This window comes from Triturus cristatus, chromosome 4_1 (assembly GCF_964204655.1).
Source record: "Triturus cristatus chromosome 4_1, aTriCri1.1, whole genome shotgun sequence".
Taxonomy (NCBI): domain Eukaryota; kingdom Metazoa; phylum Chordata; class Amphibia; order Caudata; family Salamandridae; genus Triturus; species Triturus cristatus.
The window spans coordinates 351,540,826-351,568,481 of record NC_140585.1 but is presented as its reverse complement, the minus strand read 5'-3'; the positions used below and the strand labels follow the sequence as shown (position 1 = coordinate 351,568,481).

Below are 27,656 nucleotides of genomic sequence, written 5' to 3'. Positions count from 1 at the left end.
ACACCTCCAGTGATCTCTGCTCATCAAGCATGTCTCATACCGTTAGTACCAATAGCCTTTCATCAACTTCACAGCCAAAGTATGTTTCATCAGCAGCAGGTTTACACCAATGAGCGGCTCACTGCAGCTGCTGAGTTATGTAACAGCACTCAGTCTGGTACATCTGGGCCACTCTCTTCGCTCGAGCTGTAGGATTATTGGCACATGACAAAAGAAATACAAAATCCTAGGAAGAATCACCATTTTGGACAAGGCTACTTTACCAATTTCAGACAGGGGTAACCTGTTAAAAACGGGTTAAAAACGGGTAGTATTGGTCATCTTTCCCCCCAGGTTACCTTCCAGTTTCTCTACATCTTTATGGTACACTTGTATGCCAAGGTATTGAACAAAAGTCATCGCAATGGCTGATATGAAAGCTGTGCTACATGCATCCCTTTCACACAAAGGAAACAAATGCGATATCTCTGAGCCCGAAGCCAGGCACTCCTACATCGATCAAGATGGTCGAGCAATGGAGCAACACTTCCCAGAGGTTATTAATGTATAAAAGAACACCATCTACATATATTGATATTAAATGATAGCACCTACAGAGAGCTATCACTCAGTTTTACTTCTCTATGCATTGAGGCCATGGGCTCCTTCGCAAGCGCAAAAAGCAGGGGCCGCTGGACATCCCTGCTATGCTTACCTCTCTGTACATGCCAAGCCCTTCTCAGTGGAAGTCCTTTCTGCTTGCAACCCTCCCAACCGAGGGAGGGATACAGTATGTGAAACTGCTGCAAATGTCAGAAAACTGTATTTCTACCTGGCACAAAACCGGGTTGATCTGGACGTTCCAGCATTGTAAGGACCTTTGACATTCTTCTTGCTAACAACCTCACCAACATTTTATTGTCCAAATTCAACATGGTCCGAGGTCTATATGAGCCCATTTCCACTGGGGTTCTGTTAGGCTTAGGTAGCTTAATAGTTAATGCCTCTTTAGTCGTGGAGAGTAGAGAACTGCTGTCTGTCTGCTTAGTACATATTTAATACTGCGCTGACATATGCTGCATAAACTCCACTGGAAAGCTATCGCCTCCTGGAGTCTGGTCTCTGGCCAAACTTTTAGTAGCCAGTTTAATCTCCGCTAATGACCAAGGAATCCAGCTGCTCTCTCTGAGTAACTGTTCATTTATTCAACCCCACCTCCAAAATATCTCTGTTGGGTATCCTCTAAAATGGAGGTAGACTTTGCAGATCATATTTCATAATATTCGCAAATACCTGGTTTATGGCATGCCCATCTCTGTGTACTCTATTCACCATAACTTTTAACCTCACTTATATCCACTATTATTCTCGACCTGGGCTCCTCTCATCAGTAAAGCCAATAAATGGGCTGCCTTGTCCTAGGTTTCTTGGCAATATAAACTTTGTTGTCCCAATCAGTCGTCAATTACTGCCACAGCATGGAAAGTGCACCATGAATTGGTAGTAGGGGATGAGACTGCTTCCTTCTCTAGTGTCCTAAACTGATCTGCTTTTAGGAGGTTTCACTCTAGCACTGGTTTCTCACTCTGTAAGTCATTCCCACACAGGATCTCTGGACGGTCACCTTGAAGGCTTCCCATGTAACACTAGAATCCAGAATCAATCCTTTATTCAGGTCGAAGTATCTTTGTATAACTTCTCAGAGCTCTGCCTTGTAAGGTGCATTCAACAAAGTTGCTGATTGAAAATGCCAAGTGGGTTTTTTCGGTATCCGTCCTCCTCACTTCAGTGTTAGCTTAAGTCGGTTACATCCAGGAAAGTTTTGCTTAAGTATCCGTCACTTACATCGGCATTATAGCATAAAAGGTCTTTTTTAGTGTGGAAAGTGTACGAGATTAATATAAATATTCACTAGTCACAGGATACATATATCTCCATGCATCTACCAGCCTCCAGTCTGTAAGCTAAGTGCAAAGCCTATTTACAGTCTACACCACTACTGACCCTTGCAAAGATTGAAAGTATATATGATTTGTCCAAGTCTGTTTGATACAATTGAAGACTCTACCCAATATGGTGGGAGTCTCCTGAAAAGTCATAAGGTGTGGCATAATTCAGTCCAAGAATTCTACCTGCTAGATTTAGGGAGCATATAAATTCAATCCTCAAAGGCTTCCCATCCAATCTGTCGGTGAGAAATGTAAATCTCTCCAACTGATGGACATATGATCCATCATAGTAAATGTAGTCCTTGGTTTGACCCATATAAGCGTACCTCTAGCAAAGGTGGAGTGTGATGTATGGAAAAAATAGGGTCTCCCCAACTCTTCCTTAATTTAATAACTTCCTCCTTAATCAGGTGAGTTTCCTAAAGTAGTGCAAAGTCTATACTACTTTTAATATACAAATATGTTTTATGTCTTTTATGAGGGTTATCCAACCTCCTGACTTTACATCTTAGTAAGCTGTAGCTGGGTGTTCCCATAAAGACTATGTAGAAGAGGTGCAGTACTCCCACAAGGCTTGCCTATTTTATAGGGTTAATTTTCAACATTGCCTCAATGCTATATTGCTCTTGTAATTCTAGTCCCGAGCCAATTGGTGCCATTGATTTTCAGTCAAGCCCTTGGTGCAATGATGTGATCAGCCAACTAAAATGTCAAACCCATACCAACCCAGAGCCCAGCACCCAAACCCCTATGCCCATCTAACAACTCTCAGAAAATAAATACTAACTATATAGTTCACTCCGATACAGAAATGGAGAGATATGTGGGCAGTTTGGGCTGACCAAGAAGACTGCCAGTGGCATCCATTATTAACCGCAAGAGAGAGCTACCTTTGAGTGTGGCCCCCAGCATAATACAAAGTGTTCAAGGAACAATGCACTCTGTCATTGGAGTCACCCAGAGGAGTACCATCTAGCTCTCTGCCTCCCTCATCTTCTGAGCTTGAGGCTGCAGAGATCCAGTTGGATGAGAAGATACACTAAGAGCATTCAATCTACTAGCAACTTTCAGTAGTTCCTGTTGCCTAGCCTCACCAGTAATATTTAGCTACCAGTTCTAATAGGTCATGGTCTCAATCCTTTTAGGACAGGGTCTCTCGTCTTTCCATTGGCAGCCACCCACTTCATTAGTCACTCCCATGCCTTTTCCAACGTTATACAAAAATATATTGTACCTTCATTCATAACTTTCAACATGATTAGGAATAGAAGAGTATTTCAAATCGAGCGGTCTCAGGCATCTTAATTTCCATGAATGTTTGTTTCCTAAATTGAGACGTAGTAGTGTAATTTGGGAATAGAAATACTTTAGGAAACATTATCATCTCACTCTCTGGACACTTTACGGACCATGTCTCTGTCCTTATAATTTAACAATCTTGCCATTGTATGCTTTGGAGGGACCTCAGGGGCAGTCCATCATGCCAGCACCCTGTGACCATGCCCTAGCATGAAGAACTGAGGCAAACTTGTCTAGGTACATGTTCCCTCATCCATACTTAAAGGAACGGAATCATGTTGGAGGATTACACGTTTTCAGGCATTCTCATTATTCTAATGAACACCATTCCCCATCCTCTTCATGTCGCTCCAAAGTATATACACTAACCTGCAATTTGTGTACATTGGCCCTTAGATCTTTAACTTCTTGGTGCAGCTTCGCAAAAGAGCACTCTGCTCTTGTGACTCTCTTCACAGTTTCTAACTTGTCTGCTTTAAGTAAGCTCAGGTCCGTAGACAACCACATCAAATGTATGCTCTAGGGCTTCTCTAGATTGTCAGATTGCTGAAAGAATATTGTTCGATTTATCCACTTGGTCTGACCTCACTTCATTCCTCTGTTGGCAAGTCATCATCTTGGTTTCCGGTCCTAGATTTAGTCGCTCTACCATGTCCCATTTTGCTGTATATTGGCCCTATGCCAACATACACATATGTGTGCTCTAAATTTCACACACTGATCATACTGCATGGTACAGCTTGACACATCAACAGCTACTGGCTCCACTGAAGTGACGGTGTTAGGGTGTCAAATGTTAAGTAATGCGTAGGGCTTTTGAGCAGCACCCCCACAGGACCCTAAGAAGGCGGGTTTAGGCATGCTTCTGGTGAGCACCAGACACTAAGAAACCATTCAGCTCATCGGGGCAGAGGAGGTGCTCTGTGGCACATGTCCGCTCAAGGGAAATGCCTGCAGACTACCTGCTCAACCACTGAAGCTGAGCTGAGAGAAAATAAAGCTTGTATTTGGGGGTCGCAAGGCCATCCGCCTCAACTGAGAGATGCAATTTGGCCAAAGCCGCCATGCGCCATCCATTGTGCCAGATGAGTTTCCCCAGGAGATTGTCTAGCTCCGGGAAGAACTTGCGTGTGAGGAATAAGGAAAGGTTAGCAAAGTAATATAGAAGACTGGGGAAGACCATTATGCGCCATGAAAGTGAGAAATTGGGTTGGTGTTTGATGGGAATGTGAGCCGTGGTCAAGCAGCAGCCACAATCCTCGTCAGGGTGAATCATAAAAGTCACTAAATTGACCTCTGCTTAACCCTCTTGTAGCACGAAAGCAGTCGGGCTTAAATTAAAGAAAATGTGTCAAATATTTATGCAGCACAAAAACCTAATAAAGTAAAAACCCAACACAAGAAAAATCCCACACAAATTTATAATAGAGAACATTTTAATAAATTATTAGACACCAAAACTATGAAAATCCAATCCGTAAAACCAGAGATAGGCAAATTCAGAGATTTAAAGAAAATATATCACCTAAATGCACAAAGCACCACTCGCAGTCACCTGGTCATGCGAGACCTGGTGAAAGTGACAAGTTTACTCCGACTGATGAAGCGTGGGCCGGATAAAGGGACCAGATTAGTTTAGCTGAAACACTTACCTTCTCAAAGTCCAGCACAAAGAGTCCAGTTCACGGAGGAGGCTGTGCAAAGCAGAGAGAGCATTGGGGATGGTCATCGCTGTAGTAGGAAGAGTAGACTGGGCGTCGCAGACCGTTTTTGCTGGAGCTTCACATTGGCGGTCACGGTGGGCTGTCAATGCTGTCACACGAAGTGCAAATTTTGCATTGCCGGTCATCGCTGTGGTGCGAAGAGTGCTGTTCACTGTAGCTTCACAATGGCTGTCGGCAGTGGCAGCAATATCTTGGTACGATCAGGCCTGTTTGCAATCACAAGGAGCCTAAAACTTTAGGATTTCTCCTTTTCTTTCAGGACTGGCTCGACTGATACCACACCAAGGGTCAGGGGCCTGGTAGGCACCTCTTGGGGATCAGGAACTCTCCTGCAGAGGCCAGAAGGCAGTGCAGCAGGTGAGCTAGGCAGTTGCAGGGAGGCCCCTGGAGCTTGTTGAGAGACTATAACTCAGAACAGGAGGCCAGCTAACTAGCCCCTGGAATCACTTGGGTAACCTGTGATGAAGGGAGCAGGTCCCATCTTCTTGGAAGGCAGGGCAGGCCACAAGCAGCAGGGATTGTCCCCCTTCCACCATGTCCACATGCGCAGGAGTGTACTGAAGAGTGGGTCTGGGGGTTCTAATTTTATACCCGGTGCAAGCTTTGAAGTGGAGGAAGCTTCTGGTTCCCTTCCTCCCCCCCCCAGCCCCTCCACAGAATTGTCTCCTCTTATTGACGAAGCCCACCACCTAAATACACTTCCATCTCAGAGGAATTCATGCCCAATTCGAGGTCACAAGCTTTCTGCCAATCTACCCATAGGTTAGAGGCAGAAGCAAAGTGCCTGAAGGTATGTACATTACTAGAATGGTTTCCACTGAGGTTCTTGAGATAAAGGAGAATGTGGTCTGTGTATAAAGAAACTGTGTGTCCGGTCAGCAAGTGGGATGACCCAGGTACCCAGCCCCCCTCCCCAAGTCTTCAGCTTACACCGCAAGTGGCTCCATAGCCAAGAGAAGTGGTGAGACTGGGAGACTGGTTGCAACCCTGTCGAGTCCCATTACCGAGCCTGAGAGATGATTGTACCCGTATTGTCGAGTACATGTAAAGCAGTCTAATTAGGGGGGTAGGAAAGGCCCAAATCCAAAGCGCTTTTAAATTGTGAAACGAGTCTCATTTTAAGGTATCAAAGGTCTTCTCAAGGTCTAGGCTCAATGAGATGGGGAAAAAGGTCAAGCTGGACAGGCTGTTTTGAGGAGCCTGTAAAGCCTTCTCTGGTTGAGTGAGGTATTTCTATGAGGAATTAAACTGTTCTAGTTGAGATGGACCAGTAGAGTAAGACCTGAAGGATACTAGAGGCTAGGATTTTCCAAATAAATGTATAATCTGAATAAAGAATGGCTATGAACCTGTATGAGGCAGGATGCTCAGGAAGACTCTTGTTTAAGCAGAGGGGCTAGGAGTGACTGCAGCAGGAAGCCTTCCTCTAAAGCTGCAGTGCAACTTTCTGCTAGTTTGGGATGGAAGAGGGATCTTCTGCTGTGACTAGCCCTCTTTCAGTGGATTTGCATGCACCCGAGACCTCGCAGATGTGATAGCTACGCACAGCCACTTTAAGGCATCCCACTCCATCGCCCGTGATGTAGGAGAGCCCTTGTTGTCCTCAAAGTAATTAGTGTACAGACTGCGAGGGTGCAACAGAAAGTTGGGTCTTCAATTGTAGACCCCTTCAGGTATTGGGAAGGAATTGGGGGGAGGGATTTACCCAAGTCAGGAGAGTTAGAAAGGGACTGTGGTCGTAGATGGATCTGGCTAGGAAATCTGAAGAGGAGAACCTTGGACATCGCATGGCTGAACAAAGGATTTGATATGGGGGATATGGAGATCATGTCGGGAGTAGTAGGAATAAAGCCTAACCCCAGAGGTCTGTTGACCACTATGACCAATGGCGAAGCCAGCATGTTAGAGATTTGCCACTACCTACAGTAGAAGCATGGGGTATAAGAGGGTGTGACATATCTAGTGGAGTATTTAAGATCGAATTTAATTTAAGCCTCCGCCCCCCCCCCCCCATTACCCGTGGGACATACCCATTTTGTAGGTGTATGGATAGCTTCTCCAGAAATGTAGATTGACCAGTGTTTGGGTGCATAAATTATGCCTAGAACATGTGGGATCCCATACAGTGTCATTGACCAGGACATAAATGACCTTGAGGTATAGAATGGCAGATGTCCCATTTTGTAGTGCATACTTCCTGAGTGCATCCACAATCTCAATGAAGTTAATTTAGAGTTGGTGCATGGTGAGCGGGAGGGAAAGTTAGGTACAGAGTGAAGCAGTTACAAAAGCACCTGGACCCATTGTTCAGATGTGGCAGACTCCTAAAGCGTGCAATGCTTGGAATAGTTTGTGACCAAGGAGGGTAGGACTTTAGGGGCATGGGAAAAATATTATTGGGCAGTAGGTAAATAGCCAGCTACCCAAATCTAATAAAGCAACTTCTGAACTTAATAAATGGTTGGGTAGTGCTGGCCATTGAGTGAAAAAAGGGTGCAAAAGAGCCTCGCCCATTAGACCAGGTATGGTCGAGGGTGCCCAGCCCAGAGAGGGAGAGACATATGGTAACCCAAGCCCCAGATGGCCACCCCCTCAACCCTCTCCCCCTACCAACCCACCCAGCTAAGTGAAACAAAGGCTAGAATATGGGAAAGTGGGCATGTTATAAATCTGCATTTTGGAGGCAAAACAAATTGAAATATGCTTAATTAATTAGCGATCGGTATGTGGGGTCACCACTGTTGGGGCCAGGGTTAGGGTGGTCATGAGTCACAAGTGGAATCAGCAAGGGGGGGAAGTATCATCGGAGGAGGGTGATGAAAAGGGGTGTATACCAAGAGACGAGTCCAGGGATTTAGCTGTCATGGCTGCCATACTCCGTATTCAGTAATGAGACTCCTCTTGACACCTATCAAGAAGACAACATTAAATAATGCAGTACGATATTGCAAAGCATTACCCACCAATGGTCCTCCCTACAATGTCAATAGGACTTGTGTATGGCGGAAGGCTGGCTGATTGGGTTCTGTCTGAGAGGAAAGAGGCGAGCCATCTCAAGGCAGGGTCCTTGTGTTCTGGAGTTGTGGAGTCTTGAGATAAGGGTGCATTGGGAGACTGTTTCGAAGGCTGCAGAGGTCGAGCAGGATGAGCTGCAGTTTCCCTTTGTCCATGAGGGTACGAATGTCATCAGTTGATATGATGAGGGTGGTTTTGTGTTGTGGTTGCTGGGTAAACCTGACTGAGTGATGTCTTGAACATGGTGCTGTTATAGATGCTTGGGGAGTTGCCTGTTGATTACTTTCTCTGTCTTGTATGGGAAGGGCAGGCGCAAGATGGGTCTGTAAGTGATGAAGTCTTCCAGGTCTGCCGAAGGCTTCTTCAGGAGAGCTGTGATCTGAGTGTTTTCAGTTGTCTAGGTAGGTTCCACTATGGATGGAGGCATTGATGATGGTGGTGAGGCTGAAGCTGATCAAGGTTCCTCCTAGGTTGCAGATGTGGTGGGAGCAGGGTTCAGTGGGGGACCCCTGAGTAGATTGTTTGCTTGATTTCTGCAGTGTCTTCTGAGGTGAGGGGGCTCCAGTTTGTTAGCTGGTTTCCAAACTTAGTGGAGGGCAGCTGGTTGATGAGTATCATGTGTTGGGGGTCGTAGTTTCTGTAGATCCTAAGAATTTTGTTGTGAAAAGTCGGAGATTGTTGCAGAGGTCCTATGATGGTGGTGGCAGCCGAGGGGTTGGAGAATTCTTAGACAATGTGTAGATTTGTATGTTTTTCTCCCGGCTAGTTCTCCATCTTCTCTCCAGATTATTGGAGTAACATTTGTAGTCTCTTAAGTCTTCAGTGTGCCAGCTGGCTTGCACATTGATTCTTGATTGCTTGATGTTTTTCAGGGGGGGATAAGTTGTACAAGCAGCCTGTGATCTGGTTTTTTAAGGTTCTTATGTCAGTCTGCAGGTCTCCGGTGAGGACCGGTTAGTTGGCTCTGAGGGAGTTGGTCTAGTATGCTTCTGCTATCTTGTTACAGCTGTGTCTGGGGCTGCTAGTTGGCTTTGGTGTGGGGGTTTGGAGTGCAGCGATGTAGAATGAACAATGGAGTGGCCAGCCCAAGTGAGCAGGGTGGGGTGGCTGAATTTAATTTGTACGTGGCTGTGAAAATGGGGTCAAGAATGTGTTCCGTGTTGGGGATAGGGCTTTGCACGAGCTGGATGTGTCTGTGGTTGTTGAGGCTCTTGAGTAGGGCAGTCTAGTTAGAATCTGTGGGGTCATTGAGATGGAAGTTGAGATTGCAGAGTAGGAGGAAATTGTGATCTAATGGTGATGGGGCGATTAAGTCTGTGAGGAGGTTGTTGAATGTGGTGCATGGTCCAGTGGGGGGTATGTATGTGAGGGTGCCTTTGGTGGTGTGGTTGCTGGCTTGTAGTCAGAAGGCCATGTGTTCCTTGAACAGTGTGTTCTCGTCAGCGGAGGTGGTGCAGGTGATGGAGTTTTTGTGGATGATGGCTAGGCCTCTCCTGGTTTGTTGGGCCTGTCCTTGGGCAGGAGATCCTATATCCTAATGGAATGGCCGTGGCGATGACAGGTGTGACTGAGGGGTTGAGACAGTTTTCCATAAGAAAGAGAATTCCAGGTAAGTGCATGTCGAAAACCAGGCCGCAAAGAGTGAGAGTAAAGGAAGGATGAGCGAAGTAAGGAGCAACAAGGTGTGAGAACGAGAGAAAGGAGAGCAAGAAACGAGGTGGGACCTCGAAGCACAAGGCTGAGTCCAAAAGAGCCTTAGGCTGGTCGGAGGAACATTCCAGGGAAGTGAGAGCTGGGGCCTAGACAGACCGGGCTGCACACCTGAACACTGATTTTGTCCTGGACTCTTTATATAGGAGTTGGACAGATACAGTGGTTGGATGGCTAACGGAGCTCTGGGATTTCTTCTTGCTCCTACGTAATAGCACATCCTGAAGGAAAAAAGTTGGTGCAGGTAAGTGCCTAAGGTTAAAGTAACCAAAGCAGGATGCTTACCGTGTTGAGCTTGTTCTTGGGAGGACGTTGAGGGCGGGGTTGGAGGACCCTCAAAGATGTTTTCCTAAGCCTCCATCACCGTCTGAGTTTGAGTCTTCCTTCTGCAGGTGCATCTGCCTGGGAGTAGGTCCCTCAGCCCAGTCAGGTTATGGATCAGTGAAAAAGAGCAACATTTGCTCCATCATTACCTTAACTGATAAGAGTAGTGAATACTTAATGCTCAATTCCAATGTATCATAGATAAAGAACAGCATCATTTTCGTTTTTCCTCTAATAATAAGTAATGTGTTGAATGTATTAAATTGTTGTGGCTAATTTAAAGGAGGACATGAGGATTAGAGAGTAAGAGCACATCATCTGCAGAAATTGAACACTTTGTTCGCCTGGAATATTTTCGGAGCATGGCTATTAACTATCGGCAATGTTTAAGTAAAATTTGATACTGAACGATAAAAATGAAGCCCCAATATCAATCCATTCTGTGTATGTTTTGTGCAATAGATTATAATCTTTGTTATATTTCATCTGCATCCAAGTATCTGGTGTGAAATTGAATTACTAGATTTATGATTCAGTGCCCCATTTCAAAAGTTTTTACCATAGCGGTCTCCAGTCAAGACGATACATGTTTAGGTCTGCTTAGACTTTTTGATTTTATTAAAGTTATAGGTACTTTTATGGTCTTTCAGTCGGCTCTCAGCAGCCATTGGTTGTTCACATTTTATTCTGCTCACTACAGCATATATCATTAGGCAGTGGGTCAGCCCACTTCAGCCATTGGCTAACTTTACCATGAGTGATCACGCTCTGCCTGGGAGACATCTTTTACAACGAATGTGATACAACGCATTCCATTAGAACGCGATTGTTACAACAATTGCGTTGTTACATCGCAAACTAATACAACGCAAGTAGTTACAACAACTTGCTGTAGGGGGCAAAAGGTGTTGGATTTAAAATCCTATACCTTCCCTACTGTTGCATAGACTGGAGTTGGAATAGTAAATGATACTTTTTCAACATCCTTGCGTTGTAATGGAATGCGTTGTATCGCATTTGTTGTAACATGGCATATTCGCTACGCCCTTTCACATCCAAGTATAAAGTATTTTCCTTTAGTGCTAGGGATTACTTTAGCAATGTGTTCGTATTGAGACCAAAAAATATTTTTGCATTTAGTCAGTGTTTCCACTACCAGCTTTCCTAACAAAAACGTTTTTGCAAAACCCAGCTATTTTTATATAGCGCTTCATATCTCACATTTGCTGTCTAAGCGCTGTATAAACCAGATGGTACTATTACGACTCATGTTACTCAATTTACTGACTTTCGGAGGGTTAGCTGGTTGTCTGCCTTACTGGCATTCACACTCACGAACTGCTGAGAACCGCTTTGTCCCAGGGGTGAATGTTAAGCTCATAAAGCTAGTCTTCTAGATAAGGACACTGTTTTCGGTGTAAACAGCCTCTTTGGAAAATGGTTTGAGCTAAATTAACTGACACATTTTCACCAGACTAGGTCTCTAAGGCCGTTAGTAATATTTTAAAAACCCACCGAATTCACAAAACACATTATTGGTTTCTTCAAAAATGTGCTAATAGCTGTGTCAATTAGTTCTTATTCCAACTGTCTGACATCCCCTGACTTGTTAAATGGGGCTTGACAACGTTTCATGACCTCATCCCTGCTCACATATTCCTTGAGGCAGCGGCAGCTTCTCTGCTGTGGCGGAGGAGCTCCTGCCCCCCCCCCCCCCCGCAGCCTCAAAAGTTGAAAAATAAAAGTGGTTTACTATCGTTTTATTTTCAACTTCTAGTGCTGAGTCTTGAGGGGCTGGGCCATCGCGGGGGCAGAGGTGGAGTAGTGGGCACTGCTATTAGTGCACATGTCGGTTTGGCCGGCCGTCTCAGGACGGCCAAACCAACATTTGCACTGAGCTGTTTCCAACCCGAGCTGGGTTGGAGGCAGCAGGCACTGACTCCCAGTCTCTCTGGGACCGTATATCCAGGCCGCTCAGGCCAATCCTGATGCTGCTCTCATGCATGAGAGCAGCATCAGGATTGGCCGCAGGGGAGTCTGTGCTGCAGGCAGGAGCTGAAGAGCGGAGATGCAGCGGGCGTCTGGTACGTTTTTTTCTTCTTTTTATGTATATTCATCATCGTTCTCGGCACCCCCACCCCTGCCCTGCTCCTCTGCCCTGACACCAGCCACTTCTGCCTTTAGGGTAATGAGACTCATTGCTAGGCACGCCTCTTTCTACTGGTAGAAGAACTCTAGAAAGTTCTGGCTCTCATTATGGTCACCATTTTTGAGGCACAGGATTTTTTCTTTTAAGTATCTCATCTTTCTTGATGTAGTGAATATTTCCTTCATAGCCCAGCACACTGCTGGCAGTAACAGAATGTGGGTCTTCATTTCTCCACCAAATATTAAAGGGTCTGTAAGCTCAGTAAACTGACTGATTTAAATTGATTTGTCATTATTTTCTCAATTCTTCAAACGTGTTGAAGCATTAATCAGAATTCGTGAAAAGTCCATCCTTCTCCATTTGAGGTTGTGTAAAGAAATAATCAAAAGTGAAGTGTAAAGAAATAATCAGAAGTGATTCCAAAAGCACATTGCCCATGATGTAATCCAAGCCACAGAAGCAGCACCCAGCACACTACCACATCTGGAAAGGGGGCGCGTGCAGGATTCACTTCGAGGTGCTGGTCAATGTCTGTTACCACATGAGAGCGCAGGGACCAAGTTACCACACACACTAACATGGCAGTTCTCCTAGAACCAGACTTGCCGTCATGCTCGTTTCTGCTGCCCACCCACTTCTAGCATGCCCGAGACATGGTGTGCAGGTGTATCCAGGATATATTTATTTATAACAAGGACACCCGCATGGAGCCCCTGGAGAAGTAACCAGGTCTTATTGTGGCATTTGTGCTTCACCTGGGGTCATTGAACTGCCCTTGTGTGGAGTATGCTACGGCGGTTGTTACTTTGACGATTGAAGACTGGGATGTTTTTTGGGCCAAGGTCAGTGCCTCAGAAGAGTTGGATCTGGCTCAGCCATTGGGTATTTACAGAATTGTGACAATTCCTCACACAAGGAGTATTCTCAGGCTGGAAAGATGTGAACTGGTTGAAGAAGCACAGTTGCCACCAGCATCGAGGATGGAGTTACAGCCAAAACGCTTGTCTTTTCAGGAAGGGGTAAGGATTAGTTTCTTTAACCCCTTTGCTGCCAGGCCTTTCCCCCGTGCTAAGCATTTTTTGGATATTTGGGGTAGTTCGTGCTTTGGCCCTTGTAACTTTTTTCCACATAGGGTATCCATGCCAATTTTGCACCTTTTTCCAACATCATGAGGATTCAAAAAGTACCCAGTGTTTGTGGATTTCCGTGGAGGAACCCAAGAAATTAGCCAAAATACAGCTAAATTTTGGTTTAAAAAAAATAAAATGGAAAAAGGTGCTGAAGAAGAAAGCATCCGTTTTTTCCCTGCAAATGGCATCAATGAATGGTTTGTGGTGCTAAAATTACCATCTTCCCAGCTTTCAGCAACAGGCAGACTTTTGTCAGTAAACCAAAACTTTCTACACAGTTTTGCCATTTTACTGGGATATAGTCTATTTTTCTTATTTTGTCTTATTTCAACCTCTTTCCAGTTAGTGGTAGAAATGGGTGTAAAGCCAATAATGGATCCTAGACACCTATGCATTTCTACAACGTATACGAAATTCTGAATTCAGCAAGAGGTCATGTGTAGATCCTTTAAGTTTTTCCTATAGAAAGCAACAGTTGAAATTAAAAAATATTGAAATTGAGTTGATAAAAACAGCCCTTTGTGCCTCCGTTTTCAGTTGTAACTTCTTTTAAGTATGGCAGATTTTTGAAAGCAATATACTGTTCTGTACGCTGGACCCTTCTGGTTGCAGACTTGTAGGTTCATAAAGAACCAAATGTACCCAGAGACAATAACTGAGCTGCAATGGTTTTTCATTGTATGCCGGGAATACTCTAATTCATTTAATTTTTAAAATATAAAGAGTGAAAAATAGGTATTGAAACTTATGTATTTCCGAAATTGGAAAAACACATGGAGTTTAGAAGCAGTGGTTATTTGCACAACTCCAAATTTGTGGGTACCCATACTAGCATATGAATTAGAGGGCATTTTTCAAAAGGACTTTTTTTACACACGGTCTTACATTTGGAAGGCAGAATTGCATAGAAAGTCAATTGGTAATAACACTTGTTCTACTATTCTGTGTTCCCCTATGTTTCCTGCTAAAAATGGTACCTTACCTGTGTGGGTAGGCTTTGTGCACGTGACAGGAAATGAGTCAAAACGCAATGTGCACACATCACATTCTTCCAGTGAAAACTAACCCTTTATTTCACAATGTGCCTAGCTGTAGATTTTGGATCCTAGCTCAGTCCGTACCTAGGGAAACGTAGCAAACCTGTAAATTTTTTAAAACTAGACACCCAGGGGAATCCAGGATGAGGCGACTTGTGTTGGTTTCACCTGGTTCTTTTACCCAGAATCCCTTTCAAACCTCAAATTTTGTCAAAAAACCCCACATTTCCCTCAAATTCCTTTAATGAAAAGTTCTGGAATCTGCGGGGAGCCACAAACTTCAACCCACCATTCCACCAAGTCTCCCAATAAATATGGTACCTCACTTGTGTGGGTGGGCCTAGAGCCTGCAACAGCAAACTGCCCAAAACGATCTGACCCTTTTATCGCAATGTGCCTAGCTGTGGATTCTGGACCCCTAGCTCAGGCGGTGCCTAGGGAAACCTAGCAAACCTATACATTTCTGACACCCAGGGGAATCCAGGATAGGTTGCCTTGTGTGGCTCTCACCAGGTTCGCATCCCTTCCAAACCTTAAACTTTGTAATAAAGAAAAACACACACATTTTTTCCGTACATTTCTGTGATGGAAAGTTCTGGGATCTGCGGGGAACCACAAACTTCTACCCACCCAGCATTTCCTCAAGTCGCCTGATAAAAATGTTCCTTCACTTGTGTGGGTAGGCCAAGTACCTGCAACAGGGAAGGGTCCAAAGTGCCGGCTGAGCTAGGGTCCAAAATCCACAGCTAGGCACATTGCGAAAAAATGGTCCGTTTTCACTGGACAAATGTGATGGGTCCGCAGTGCATTTTGGGCTGTTTCCTGTTGAGGGCATTAGGCCCACCCACACAAATGAGGTACCATTTTTATCGGGAGACCTGGGGGAATGCTAGGTGGTAGGGATTTTGTGGTTTCTTTCTGAATCTGGAAAATTATGTCACAGTAATGCAAGGCAAATGTGATTTTAGTCACATTTTGAGGTTTGCAGGACATTGTGGGTAAGAAAACCTGTTGTGATCCACGAGAGAGACCCCACCTGGGTGTTTAGTTTACGAAAATATCTAGAGTTGGTAGATTTTCCCTAGCTAGAATGTACACCTTGTCAGAGAAGGACAGAAAAGACAATCGTTACTGCACAACCATCCTTTCTTCAAGCACGCACAAATACTGGTTGGATTTGGCACGAGGGTGATGGTTCAATACATTACACTTTATTAACAAGATATTTCACAAAAATGGAATCGACTTAATTGAACGGACAAAGAACTGAACCAGTGACTCGCAGCTCGTGGGCAGTAAAGCCGTGTCAAGGTCTCAACCGCTTTACAAGCCTTTCACACACCTTTTATACGTGATACACACAAGACCATTCACATCGCCGGCCTCGCAAGCTAACACATTACAACATTCACCAAAGGAGAGAAAGTACACCCTGCCAGAGAAAGACAGAAAAGACCATTATTACTGCACAACCATATATTCCTCAAGTACACATATACTGGTGGCATGTGGAACAAAGGTGAGTGATGGTTCAATATAGAATTAGAAAGATTTCATAAAAATTAAATGCACGGTTAATAATTGAAAGGACAAAAAACTCAACCAGTAACTCGCAGCTCGTAAGCTGTTAAGCCACGACAAGGCACCAACCTCTTTACAGGCCATTCATACACCTTATATGTGTGAGACACACAAAACCATTAACACTGCCGGCTGCGAACCACACACATTACATTACTCACATCACAGGCAACGCCATTCAAGGGCCCATCACTTTCATATGCCCACAAGCCTGACACAGCAACCACACCGGCTGTTGGATTGTTTGTACTGGTGTTTGGCTATCCGTGTGTGAAGTGACCAGCAGCAAATCACTCGCACACAGGCAGCCAAGCGCCAGTCCATGCCCACCACCAACCAAACGCCAGTCCTTGCACACTGCCAGCCAAGCGCCAGTCCACACACACCGCCAGCCAAGCACCAGTCCACACACACCGCCAGCCAAGCGCCAGTCCACGCACACCACAAGCCAAGCGCCAGTCCACGCACACCACAAGCCAAGCGCCAGTCCACGCACACCGCCAACCAACCGTCTGTCTACACACATCACCAGCCAAGCGACGGTCCACGCACACCGCCAACCAACCGTCAGTCCACACACACCACCAGCCAAGCACCAGTTCATGCATACCACAAACCAAGTGCCCGTCCACACACACACCGCCAACCAAGCACCAGTCCACAGAATCATCACATTTTGTTTTTTTACAAAAAAGAAAAACTCAAGCAAATCGTTAAGTAGATACAAAACTGCAAACACAAAAGCTGTAACTAAATAAATTGCACGGATGCCAACCCTGAATCTGAACAAAAAATATAAAACAGTACAGACCAGACAGTTCACTTTAACACTCATGGATGCTCCCAAAAGCTCTTTTGCATGTTGTACATTCTGAAACAAGCAGGCGCACACAGCGCAGGTTGAGGACACTCAGGCAGTATTTACAAGTCTCCTTCCCTATGACTCTTTGCCAACAGACTCTACATCTCCTACTGGGGAAGTCTTTTTTGGGCATGGGAGGAATGTGATAAGCAAAGTGGCTATCTTTCAATCTAGCCACATCCTCCACCATTCCAACTCTAGGAACACTTGCCTGTTCCACTACAAAAAGGCTTCCTATCACAGACTCCTGGAACTTAACAAAAGGCATCCGTGTCTCAGGAGAACAATTCTTGAACACAATAAAAGCATTAAAAGTTGCTAAGTGAAAAAGATGGATAGCCAACTTCTTATACCTGATGTAAGCCTTACAAACAGCAGTGTAAGGTTCAAACCTCTGATCTACTCTATCAACACCAGCCATGTGCCTATTATATTCTACAATGCACACAGATTTGCGCACTAAAGCAAACTGATCCCAAACGGTCATAGGTGAAGAAGTACTTTTATCATAATAGACAGGCAACGCAGCACGCCACCATAGTCTAATAATACTCCAAATTGTTCATTTCTTTGAGTATTGTCCATAAGTTGAAAAGTTCATGTAGAGAAGTAAATCATTATCCAATCTTGATACGAATGTTGTATTAGATGTTTTTATTAGCCAAATATGTGTCCAATTTCAGACTGCAGCCGACGCGCGTTTCGCCCACAGGGCTTTTTCAAGGCTGCATACATATACAGAAGAAAACAAAACATAAGGTCTGCTTAACTTCAAAAGTAAATGTGCTGAAGAGCATCATAGTCTACCCCAAACCATATATAAAGAGGGAAGAAAGGAGCGATTGTGCTAGAGAACCCGTGTTAGGGACAAGACTGAAAAATATATGTCTAAGGAATACCACCACCAAGAATAGTCCCATGCCCGGTGGAGTAAAATAACAAAATGAGAAGTAAATGGTGAAAAAGTATATCACCAGATTGGAGCATGAGTTGTAGTCAGACAGTAATAATACAAGCAAGATTTTTTTGAAAGTGTTTAGGAAATGATGTAGCCGATGAATAGAACCCCACGGTGTAAGGGATAGTTTAGCTCACATAAGGGCCGCTGTCTCACCTAGAATAATTCAAATTATAAACTTCACTACATGTGTTTCCCGACTGTGTAGATCATATTTCGTAGATTCTGCAAGTAAAAAATATATTTATATAAATATATCCATATTCAGACTATCATGGTGAGCATGTAATAGGAGCAACCAGACTCATGAGATAGTTTATAAGTGACTTAATTTTATCGACGTCGTCCTTGTATATTAGTAGGTTAAAACTCATACCTAATATAAGTATTTCCATCAGGTAATTGTATGCCCATACGCCAATGACATGTATTCAGCAGCTTCTAGTTTGTTAAAATCCTTAAAGAAGATTAGTATTAGGACCAGAATCCGTCCTCTCTGTTAAAGTAAAGTGAGAAAAAAAAACTATTGGGTTGCCCAATGTGTAAAGTGAACATATATGTATAAAAAACAGTCTTCATTAATCTCCCTCAATCGTTACCATTTAGATTATAAAAAGTCAACGAACAAAGCAGTCATTTTTAACGGACCATACATAATAGGTGTGAAGGCGACCCCAACGTAATTATTGACAGTCAAATGCGCAAGTCAAAAGTAACACAGATTACTAGAGGATTTTTAGCCTTAACCAATAAGTCAGAATAGCACCAACAAAAAGCCGAATCCATGTAGGCTTGAACAATAAGAACATCGATGTGGTTGTTGACGAATCATAGTCAAAAACACACTAACTATTTTAAAATCGAACGTCTACACATAAATCACGTTTCCATTACCAATGTATCCGAATCTAAAAACTAAACACTAACCACATTTCCATGTATCCGATCCTCTCGTCCGGTCGTTGAGCGTCTTAGCACTAAACAGTTCCCGCCAATATGTATAAGGCGCAAAGTAAAAAAAATAGTAAAAATAGAAAGTGGACTGAACCACCCATGACTAGTAAAGACTTTAGAAAAATGGCAGCAATCTTATCATGGTAAACCAATTCGATACTATTATAGTATCACTACGTTTCATGTGGGCCCAATGATGTCCCGAGGGTGCCATCAAATACGTATTTTTAACAAGCAAATGAACTATTATGATTCTGTTGAGGATAATACAAATCTGCATGAAGGTCTTGAAGTCTGTGAAGTACTTTAGATATATATACATCAAGTGCGTATACGTGTATTGCTGAGATCGTCCTAATCAATTGCAAGTTGTTGGACTCGATATGTATTGTGTCAAATATCATGAGAATGTGGTCCCGAATTGTTAATACAAGTGTCCCTCAATAATTGTAGGCCTGCACCGTGGTGATTCCATTAACGGGCTACCCTTTTATATAATAAGTGTTGAAACATTAGGGCGATAGAGAAGGGTAGGTACTGGAGAGTGATGAATAAGAAAGGAGATCATGGAGCCCCTCTGGTTATAGGCTTGATGTTAGGCGCATTGAAAATAGGTAAAGAAACATTTATCAGTAACAGCATATCACAAAGTATTAGACATTGTATATTCAACTATTAAAGTTCATGGTAACTAGAACAGATGTAAATAACACAATGAACATTGTTGCAGTATAAAAATTCAAACATCTTTGTCAATATTAATTCCGTGTTTCACAGCTCTCAGGGAAACGATCCATTTACATTCCATCTGTCGTAATTTAGTCACTCTGTTGCCACCTCTTATGTTCGGAAGTGCTACTTCCAGGCCATGAAAATCTATTTTAATCAGCTCTGTATGTTTAGGCATGGTATTAAAGTGGCAGGCTAGAGGATATTGGGCATTATTGTTTCTTATTGCCCTAATATGCTCCTGTATCCGCTCCTTAAGAGGTCTGATGGTACTTCCTATGTAAATTTGCCCACGTATGCATACAATACAGTAAATTACAAACTTCGTGTTACAATTTATAAAGTCATTGACTGTATAAGTTCTTCCCGAGTGGTATTTGAATGTTCTGGTTTTATTTAATGCAAAAGGACAGACGTTACAAGTCCCACATTTGAAAAAACCTATAGGTTTTTTTGGTAGCCAGGTTTTGTTAGTCATTGTTGGAATGAAACTAGGGCACAATGATTGTCTAAGAGTATTTCCTCTTGCAAATGTGATGTTTGGTTTGTGTCCCACTGCTTCCATAATTTTCTTATCATCCATTAATAGATGCCAATGTTTATTCAGTATTCTGAATAAGTCAGTACTGGCGGTTGAGTATGGTGTGATAAATCTAATAAAGCTTTTCTTGTGTGTCTGTTTCTTAATCTTGGCATGGCCTGTAAGTAAATGTGTTCTGTTAATCTTATTGACAGTATTACGTGCCTTCTTAATCACTGTTATTATAGCCTCTGGCCATAAATCTCCTTTCCACCGCGTTGAGTACTTTTATCATGGATGGTAGTCCGCATGTATACATATTTCTTCTCTGCACACTTCACAGCTAGAAGTACAACACTACGCAACGCACTTTCCCCGCTCAAGCTTTTGACAAACCAGTTCTTATGGTGAATTGTGCCACAAGCAAGTGACCATTTTGACCAATTCTCTGAAACTGCTCACCAGTGTAGAAGTTATATAAATATAAATGGTGACCTTTGATAAAGAGTCCTGAAAATGAACAGACCACCATGGGGTCAATCATGGAATCCCTACCGGTGTACACCCAGAAATTAGAGACATATCAGTCCTACTCTCACACAACATAACCATCTTCATTCCATAGCATGCCCTCTTGATAGGAATGTACTGTCTAAAAATTTTGAAAAAGACCGAAGACTCATCCATAGATGTTTCTTTCCATGGAGCATAGATCTCAGAAAATTGATTTACAAAGTGATCAAGGACAGGCCAGCTCTTAAAATGGTCATAATTAGGGTGATCTCTTGGCTATGCTAAACCATTATCGACAAAATGCAGAATTCGAAGCAGAAGCAAATACCGATCAGGACTCATGATTTCTGGAAATAATGCCGTTGCCATCAAGGGACCAGTAGACCAATATGAAGACCTTGCTGGCTTCCTTATCAAGTCCATCAAAAACATTAAACCCAAGAACTTATTCATCTCATCCAGATTTGTGGGAGTCCACTGGGTAGCTCTAGAGTCTGGCCTAAGTCTGCCACTGTTGTCTCTCAAACACTGTTCAGCATATAAATTAGTCTGCTCAACAATCTCCTTCAAAAATGCATCATCCATAAACAATTGAAAAAAATGTATTGGCAAAAGGTTTCAGTATCCGCTCTACACCCTGCGACACCAGTAAAGACAGGCGACACCAGCTGCACCATGTCTGGGGCAACCCAGAGGTCAGCTTTTCCAATGGGAAACCTTGCAGCCCCAGACTGCAATCCAGATGCCTCTTGCTGCACTATCGGCACATCAATGTTCTTCTCTAAAACAGGAACTTCATCTGCACTGAGAGTGGCTTCATAATCTGATGATTCCTCTTGGACAGAAAATTCACTGCCAGAATCTTCCACTCCCTCCTCTGCTTCAGATGCAGAGTCAGTCTCATAATCCTGGTCAGAGGAAGATTTGAAAAGCATACCAACAACCTGCTGAGCAGTCATCCTGAGGCTAGCCATAATCCTTACTAAGAAAGGAGACTTCACAAACAAGTCGACAACAACAAACACTGTGCAAGATACCACTCACTTGCCAGAGGCCGCTAGACTCACCAGCACCTGATGATCTCCGGGGGGTGGGGTGGAGGAAATGCCACAAGTAAGAAGAAAATTGGGGGACAATCCTTACCCAAGGGATAACCCCCATGCACAAAGATTTAAATTCCCTGGTGCTAGTGGTGTGTTCTCCCCCTAAACCCCCCAGGGGTAGATGGATCTCAAAATCAGCCCGATCTGTCCACAGGGGGGCAGAAAATGGCTGACACAAAATACCCCCCTTCGGAAGCGACCCTTGTCCAAGGGGTCACTTCCATTTCCTAAAAAATCCCTAGTGCTAATGCGGGAATTCCTGCTGCACGATCGCGACCCCAGTCGTGATCGTGCAGCAGGAATGCCCTGCAAAGAGACATCAGGGGAAAGGAAAAACTCTTTCCTCTCCTCCGATGCCTTTGTGCGAGTGGAATCCCCCCTCCCCGAGCAGGAAAACCCTACCTATTCCTTTGGAGTTTCTGGAAGCAAATGGCTTCCACCTCATCCGGCGGCTCTTCATGATGTTGGCGCGTGCCATGCATGCTGACGACCTGGGATTGCTGAGCGTAGGTCCGGGGTGGCAGCGAAAACTCTTCCGCTGTCATCCCCGTTTGGTAAAGTTAGATGGTTGGCCCATGATTGAGTGCCACCGCTTTCCCCAGGGGCGGGTGCTATGACGGAATGGTTCCATGGTCAGCACACGCCCACCAGTACTCATGACGGAACCATTCCGTCATGAGCGCCAGAGGGGTTAAGAACTTTGAATCTGACTTTGCCAAGGCCCTCTTGCAAGTTGGAGAGGCTGTTTGATTGCTTTAGTTACACATGTTTTATTGTATTGATGTTATTTAGTTTAGTATTCTCTGTACTTAGACTTGTGTTTACTGTTGTGTTGTATGGGTGCCTTAAAGTTGTTGATAGAAATTATATTACAATGTATTTAAAGTCCACAGCTTTGTTGCCAATTTTTCATTACTCTCCATCCTTTTGTATACCAGAAAATAAACTTTCACCAGTTTTGATGCAAGCATCCGTATCACTGATTTCTAATGAAGAGTGCATATTATATTGGGATGTGGATGTTAATCCTATCAACATATGCTCTCGAAAACCAGGATCATCGTGCATGGTAACTATTCTTTTCTTTTTATAGTAGTTTTTAATAGCAGCAACGTATTCATGGCATAGGTGATCAATTTTTTTTATTGGTAGAGTCTTTTAAATAGTGGGGCATTTGCATATCAAAGGAATGAGCTATGTGCTGCAGGATGAGCGGTACAGCTGGCTTACATTTACGATAATACAAGAAATTTCTCCATGCTTTTATTTTCTGGAATTTGGGATTACTATTGTGTAATGTCTTTAATTTGATCTTCCTGCCTTTGATGAATATTTATTTAAATGTTCATTTGTTCAGAGCAGGACCTACACCTGGTCTTTCTTGTCTAGTCTTGCACCACTAAGCTTTTTTTCATTGGCTTCCTCTCTTAATCATCCATTTGACATTCCCTCTCTATTAATTTCACCCTCCCCTTTTTATTTTTGCCTTTCCTCTTTTTCATCATAATTTCTCATTCATGTCCTTTTATTGTCATTGTTCAGTATAGGCGCCCATTTCTTCCTCCTCCTTCACCATTTTGAATATTACTGCTGACATTCACCCTGCTTATCTCTCCCCCTCCAGTCTGTCTGATCCCATCTATCAATCTTCATTCATGTAGGTTTTCTGTCACCACAGCCAAGCTCTGCTTCCTGGTAGGTTAGGTTGTCGGACCACCACATGTTCAGTTTTCTGATCAGCTAAGTAGCTGTTTGGCTGGTCTGCTTCCCAGATGATTTTTTTGTCTCTGAGCCAGCCAGCTGTTCTCCTAGCTGATCGATCATTCTCCCTACTGTTTGGCCTCATGTTTAGACAGTTTTGGCTCTGTTTCATTATTTAGTCTTTGACACTCATTTGGTCCATTTCGTGGTTGGCCAGTGCTTTTTTTTCTAGTATTCTGGACAGCCAAACCCCCAATTTGGCCAATCTATCTGATTGTCAGTTGATAAATCTGTCTCCTGGCTAGCAAACTGGTCTCTTGGCTGTCCTGTTGGTCAGTATTTCTCCTGACTGCCCAAGGTGGAAATCTGTCTCCTAGTTACCCTGGCAACTGAACAGTTTGTCAGCCTGCCAGTTGATCAGTATCTTTGCTGGTGGTTCATTCAGTCTCTTGGTCAATCAATCATCTCCTGCTCAGTTTGACAGTATCCGGGCTGTCCAGTCCCAGCGTTTCAGTCTCCAGTCTGGGTGTTGAGGTTGAGTCTCCTGGTTGGATATCTGAAAGGAAGCACCGAAGCCGGGTAGGTTTTACTTCCTTATTGTGCTCCTTTGTACATGACAAGCAAGGAAAAGAGGTTACGGCCAACTGCCTGTATTTCATACCACTACATTCCAAACACATTATGATGCTCTGGTATTCCAACGCAGAACCCAACATATATTCCCCTTTCACAACCGCACATATGAGAAATGTACATAGCATGTGCACAATATAGCAAACCAATAAAGGTTACAATTCAACAATAAAAAAACATTCTTCACGCAAATAAATTCAAGGTTGCAAAATCAGTAAATTATACATTTTCATGTGTGTACTAAAAATTCATAACTTGTAATCCCGTAACTTAACAGGCACAGTACGTTCGCTAGCTGACTTTCTCATAACAGCTGCCTGTGATTCACTCATAACAGGAACATCCTGTCAGCGGTGGCCGACTATTATCTTAAGTGGTAGGGCGGCCACGGGCGAGAAGGTGGCTGGTTGGGGAGGGGGGGGTGGGAGAAATAAAATCTAAGAATAATAATTTAAAAAAAAGACTTACCTGCCACCCGCTACACTCCCGCTGACTCCTGCATCACTGTTCTTCTCGGTGGCCGACGGCCGGAAGGGGATGGGTCCTCAGGGCACAGGCTCCACACCCAATCCAGGCGTTATTATTTGATTTATTGTCTGCTGGAACGGGCTGTGGGGCAATGCTCCTCCGCCATTACGGAGGAGCTGCCCATGCATCGTGTACCACAGATACTTTCTCCTTGTTCCAACACCTAACATAGTATAAGGCCACAGTATGTATTCCCACTCTAACTGCCCTTTTGGGGCTAAAAAAAGTGACTACCACCTTTACCAGAACTAACCGTTCTGATCCCAAACATGTCACCTTCTTCCACCATCAACTCTCTAGATGCACTCCACACTTACCTAGTCTGAGCAGCCTTCCTCCTCACTCACACTGTCCAAGGTTTCTTTAAATAGGCATTTCCTCTGCATCCAAACACGGTTCAGCTTTGACCATGGAACTCTTCCTTTCATCAAGATGCAAGGTGAAACCCATAGCAAATTCCTCACCTTCGACATCCAGTCCAATCCATTTTCCAAAGACAATTGAATGTTCTTCTTTATCACCCTATTACAACGTTCCACTAGACAATTGCTTTTGGGATGATATTATGATGTCCTGGTGTGCTTAATGCCAAACCTTCAAAGGAATTCTTCAAACTCTAATGAGACAATTTGTGGCCCATTATCAGAGATGATTTCAGCTTGAACCATTAGCCATCAAGATACGTGTGGTTGCGATAGACCGGTATTAAAACCGGGGCCACCAAGCATATTTTCTCCGCCTATGCACATGATATAATACTATATCTTCATAATCTACAAGGTACCAATGAGCCCCTACCCATGGTTTTTCAGCAATTTCAAGCACTCTCAGGATTAGCCATAAATGAATCAAAATCATAAGTTTATAATGTTAAGGACACCGAACGATTAGAACCCATTCACTTTGGCCTGTGGACAATCCCCATTGCGCCCATCACCTTTAAATTCCCAGGTATACAAATATACAGGGAGAGACGATCTATTGGAGGGTATCTTGGGCCATGCCATCAAGGTGCTAAAAGCCAAATAGCTTTCTGGACATCACTGGCACTTTCAGTGGCAGGGAGAGTGACTATTTCAAAAATGGTTATGCTCCCTAGATTGCTTTACGTTTTTACTAATTTACCAATATTACTCCCGTCGCACATTTTTAAATCACTCAAAACGCCCCTATTGGAATTAATATGGGGTGGGGGGGCGTAGGACTGGTGAAACTTCAGCTGGGCACGGATCAGAAGGGACTGGGTGTCCCAGACTTCAAGGCAAATTGCTATGCGAGCCAACTCCAGTGGCCATCATATTGGATAGTAGGACGACACTTGCAGGAAATAGGGATGTCACAGAAAACATGGGAGAGGGGCACACGCCACACCCTGCTGTTGCCAAAGGGAAATCCATTGCAGACAGCACGGCCACTACTGAAAGTGGCTGTCTCCTACTGGAAGAAAGCTATCCAATATACATAGTCTGCCTCCCTATGCTCCTAACATCGCACTGTGAAGGATCCTTACACCGTCAAGAATAGTTACAACCAGATGTCTGACCAAATGGTCAGAAGAGGGAGTTACCATGATTGGGATGTTTGTAGATAACACTCTAATGGACCATGAAACGTTTGTCAGGGATCAAGGGGTTCCAAATTCACTATATATCCTCCACGCTAGCATCAGCAGATGTTAAAAATACCTGGTCACCAGATGGTACTGAGCCCCAGACACATGATTTAGTACACATGATATATCCCATGGGAAATGTGGGACACTTAACTAGGTGATTGTACAGCGGTATCCGTACTCACGCGGCAATCCCATTCAGGAGCTCAAAGACAAATAGTCTGAAGATATTGGATATGTAAAGAATTGGAGCGAATACTAGAACACCCTACAAAGATATCCCGTAACCTCAAGTTTAAACTAATTCAATACATGTTCTTACAGAGTGTACTTGACTCCACATGGGTTGAGCAAGATGGTCCCGGGCACTGCAGATATATGCCCCAGATGCTACACACAGCTGGCTGAGTTCACATGACATGGGCATGCCCCCGACTAACCTCTTTTTGGACAAAGGTACTCAACATCCTTAGTGAGGCAGTGCCTATTGAAGGAGGGGATACAATTGAATACTGCATACTTGGGTGGTGCAGGCTATGTTTGCCAACTTGATGATAATTCTGGTGAAAAGATCAATTAGGATGCATTGGAAGTCTGCACTGCCCTTGACTGCTTTTTAGTGGCGTAATGAGGTTGTTCACTGAGGGAGGGCTGAAAGTATGGAAATCAGGAGGAAGGAAAACAGGCTTGCGAAATAATTCAAATGCTTCGGAGTGGGACGCTATGTTGGAGTTGTTTATTTCTGCTGAACCATCGTTGCATTGAGATTCTGTCACTCCAAAGTGTCGTTATGGACTCAATAACCAACATGACCCTACATGATCCCTACGGAACTGTAATATGTAAATTTGTAGGATGAGCACCTGGAACCATGTGCCGGAGCATGATTTGTCTGCCGTTCCTGAGGCTAAGTTAGCACACTAGTGAGTCTGGGCCATTCTATAGTTATTTGACGCAGGGAGGGGTGAGGGATTTATTCGCTGACTAGGTCGATAAATATATAAAAGCAGTAATGTTACTTTGTTGATCAAAACCAGCTGAACTTCTAAATTCTTTTTTCTTTTACTGCTACTGTACCATATGACATGTCGAAATGTTCCTTTTGTTCCTTTAGTTTGAAAACTTAATAAAAATTTTTAAATAAAAATAAAACTTCTCTAACATACTTCACAGCAAATCAAGTAGTGTTAAGTAGTGTTGTTCACAAACACCACCTCTGGCCATCTTGAAGGATAATCAATTACCACAATGGCATACCTGACTTTGGTGTTAACTACGCCCAAAGGACCAATTATATCTATGGCCAACTTGGACCATGGTTTTTCAGGTACGGAACAGTACTCACACCGCTGGGAATTGTCACTTGTGACTCATCACTGGCCACACAATAAACACACTCCCTGACAAAATATTCAACCTCTCTAGCCATTCCTGGCCACCAAAACATGTCCCTCACTCTGCTTTTCATGAACCTAATCCCTATATGACCTTCATGCGCCAAAGACCCCACTTTGGACTCACACTTCTCAGGAACAACCAAAACATCGGACCTGTACAAAAATCACTTCACTACTGAAAGCTCTAGCCCAATATGTATATAGACATTCATCAAAGCATCTGACATTTTGCAGGTTGGCCATCCACTC

The 27,656-nt window shown here is 43.7% G+C and overlaps 1 protein-coding gene across 3 annotated transcripts in view; it reads left to right on the top strand.

The window, feature by feature from the left end:
- Positions 1-27,656, top strand: part of OVCH1 (ovochymase 1) — a 1,142,331-nt gene that overhangs the window by 1,094,496 nt on the left and 20,179 nt on the right. For all 3 annotated transcript variants that reach the window (XM_085652349.1, XM_085652348.1, XM_085652347.1), the window contains exon 33: positions 22,475-22,605. In XM_085652349.1, the coding sequence (XP_085508475.1) occupies positions 22,475-22,605 (131 nt within the window). The remainder of the gene's footprint in view (positions 1-22,474; positions 22,606-27,656) is intronic.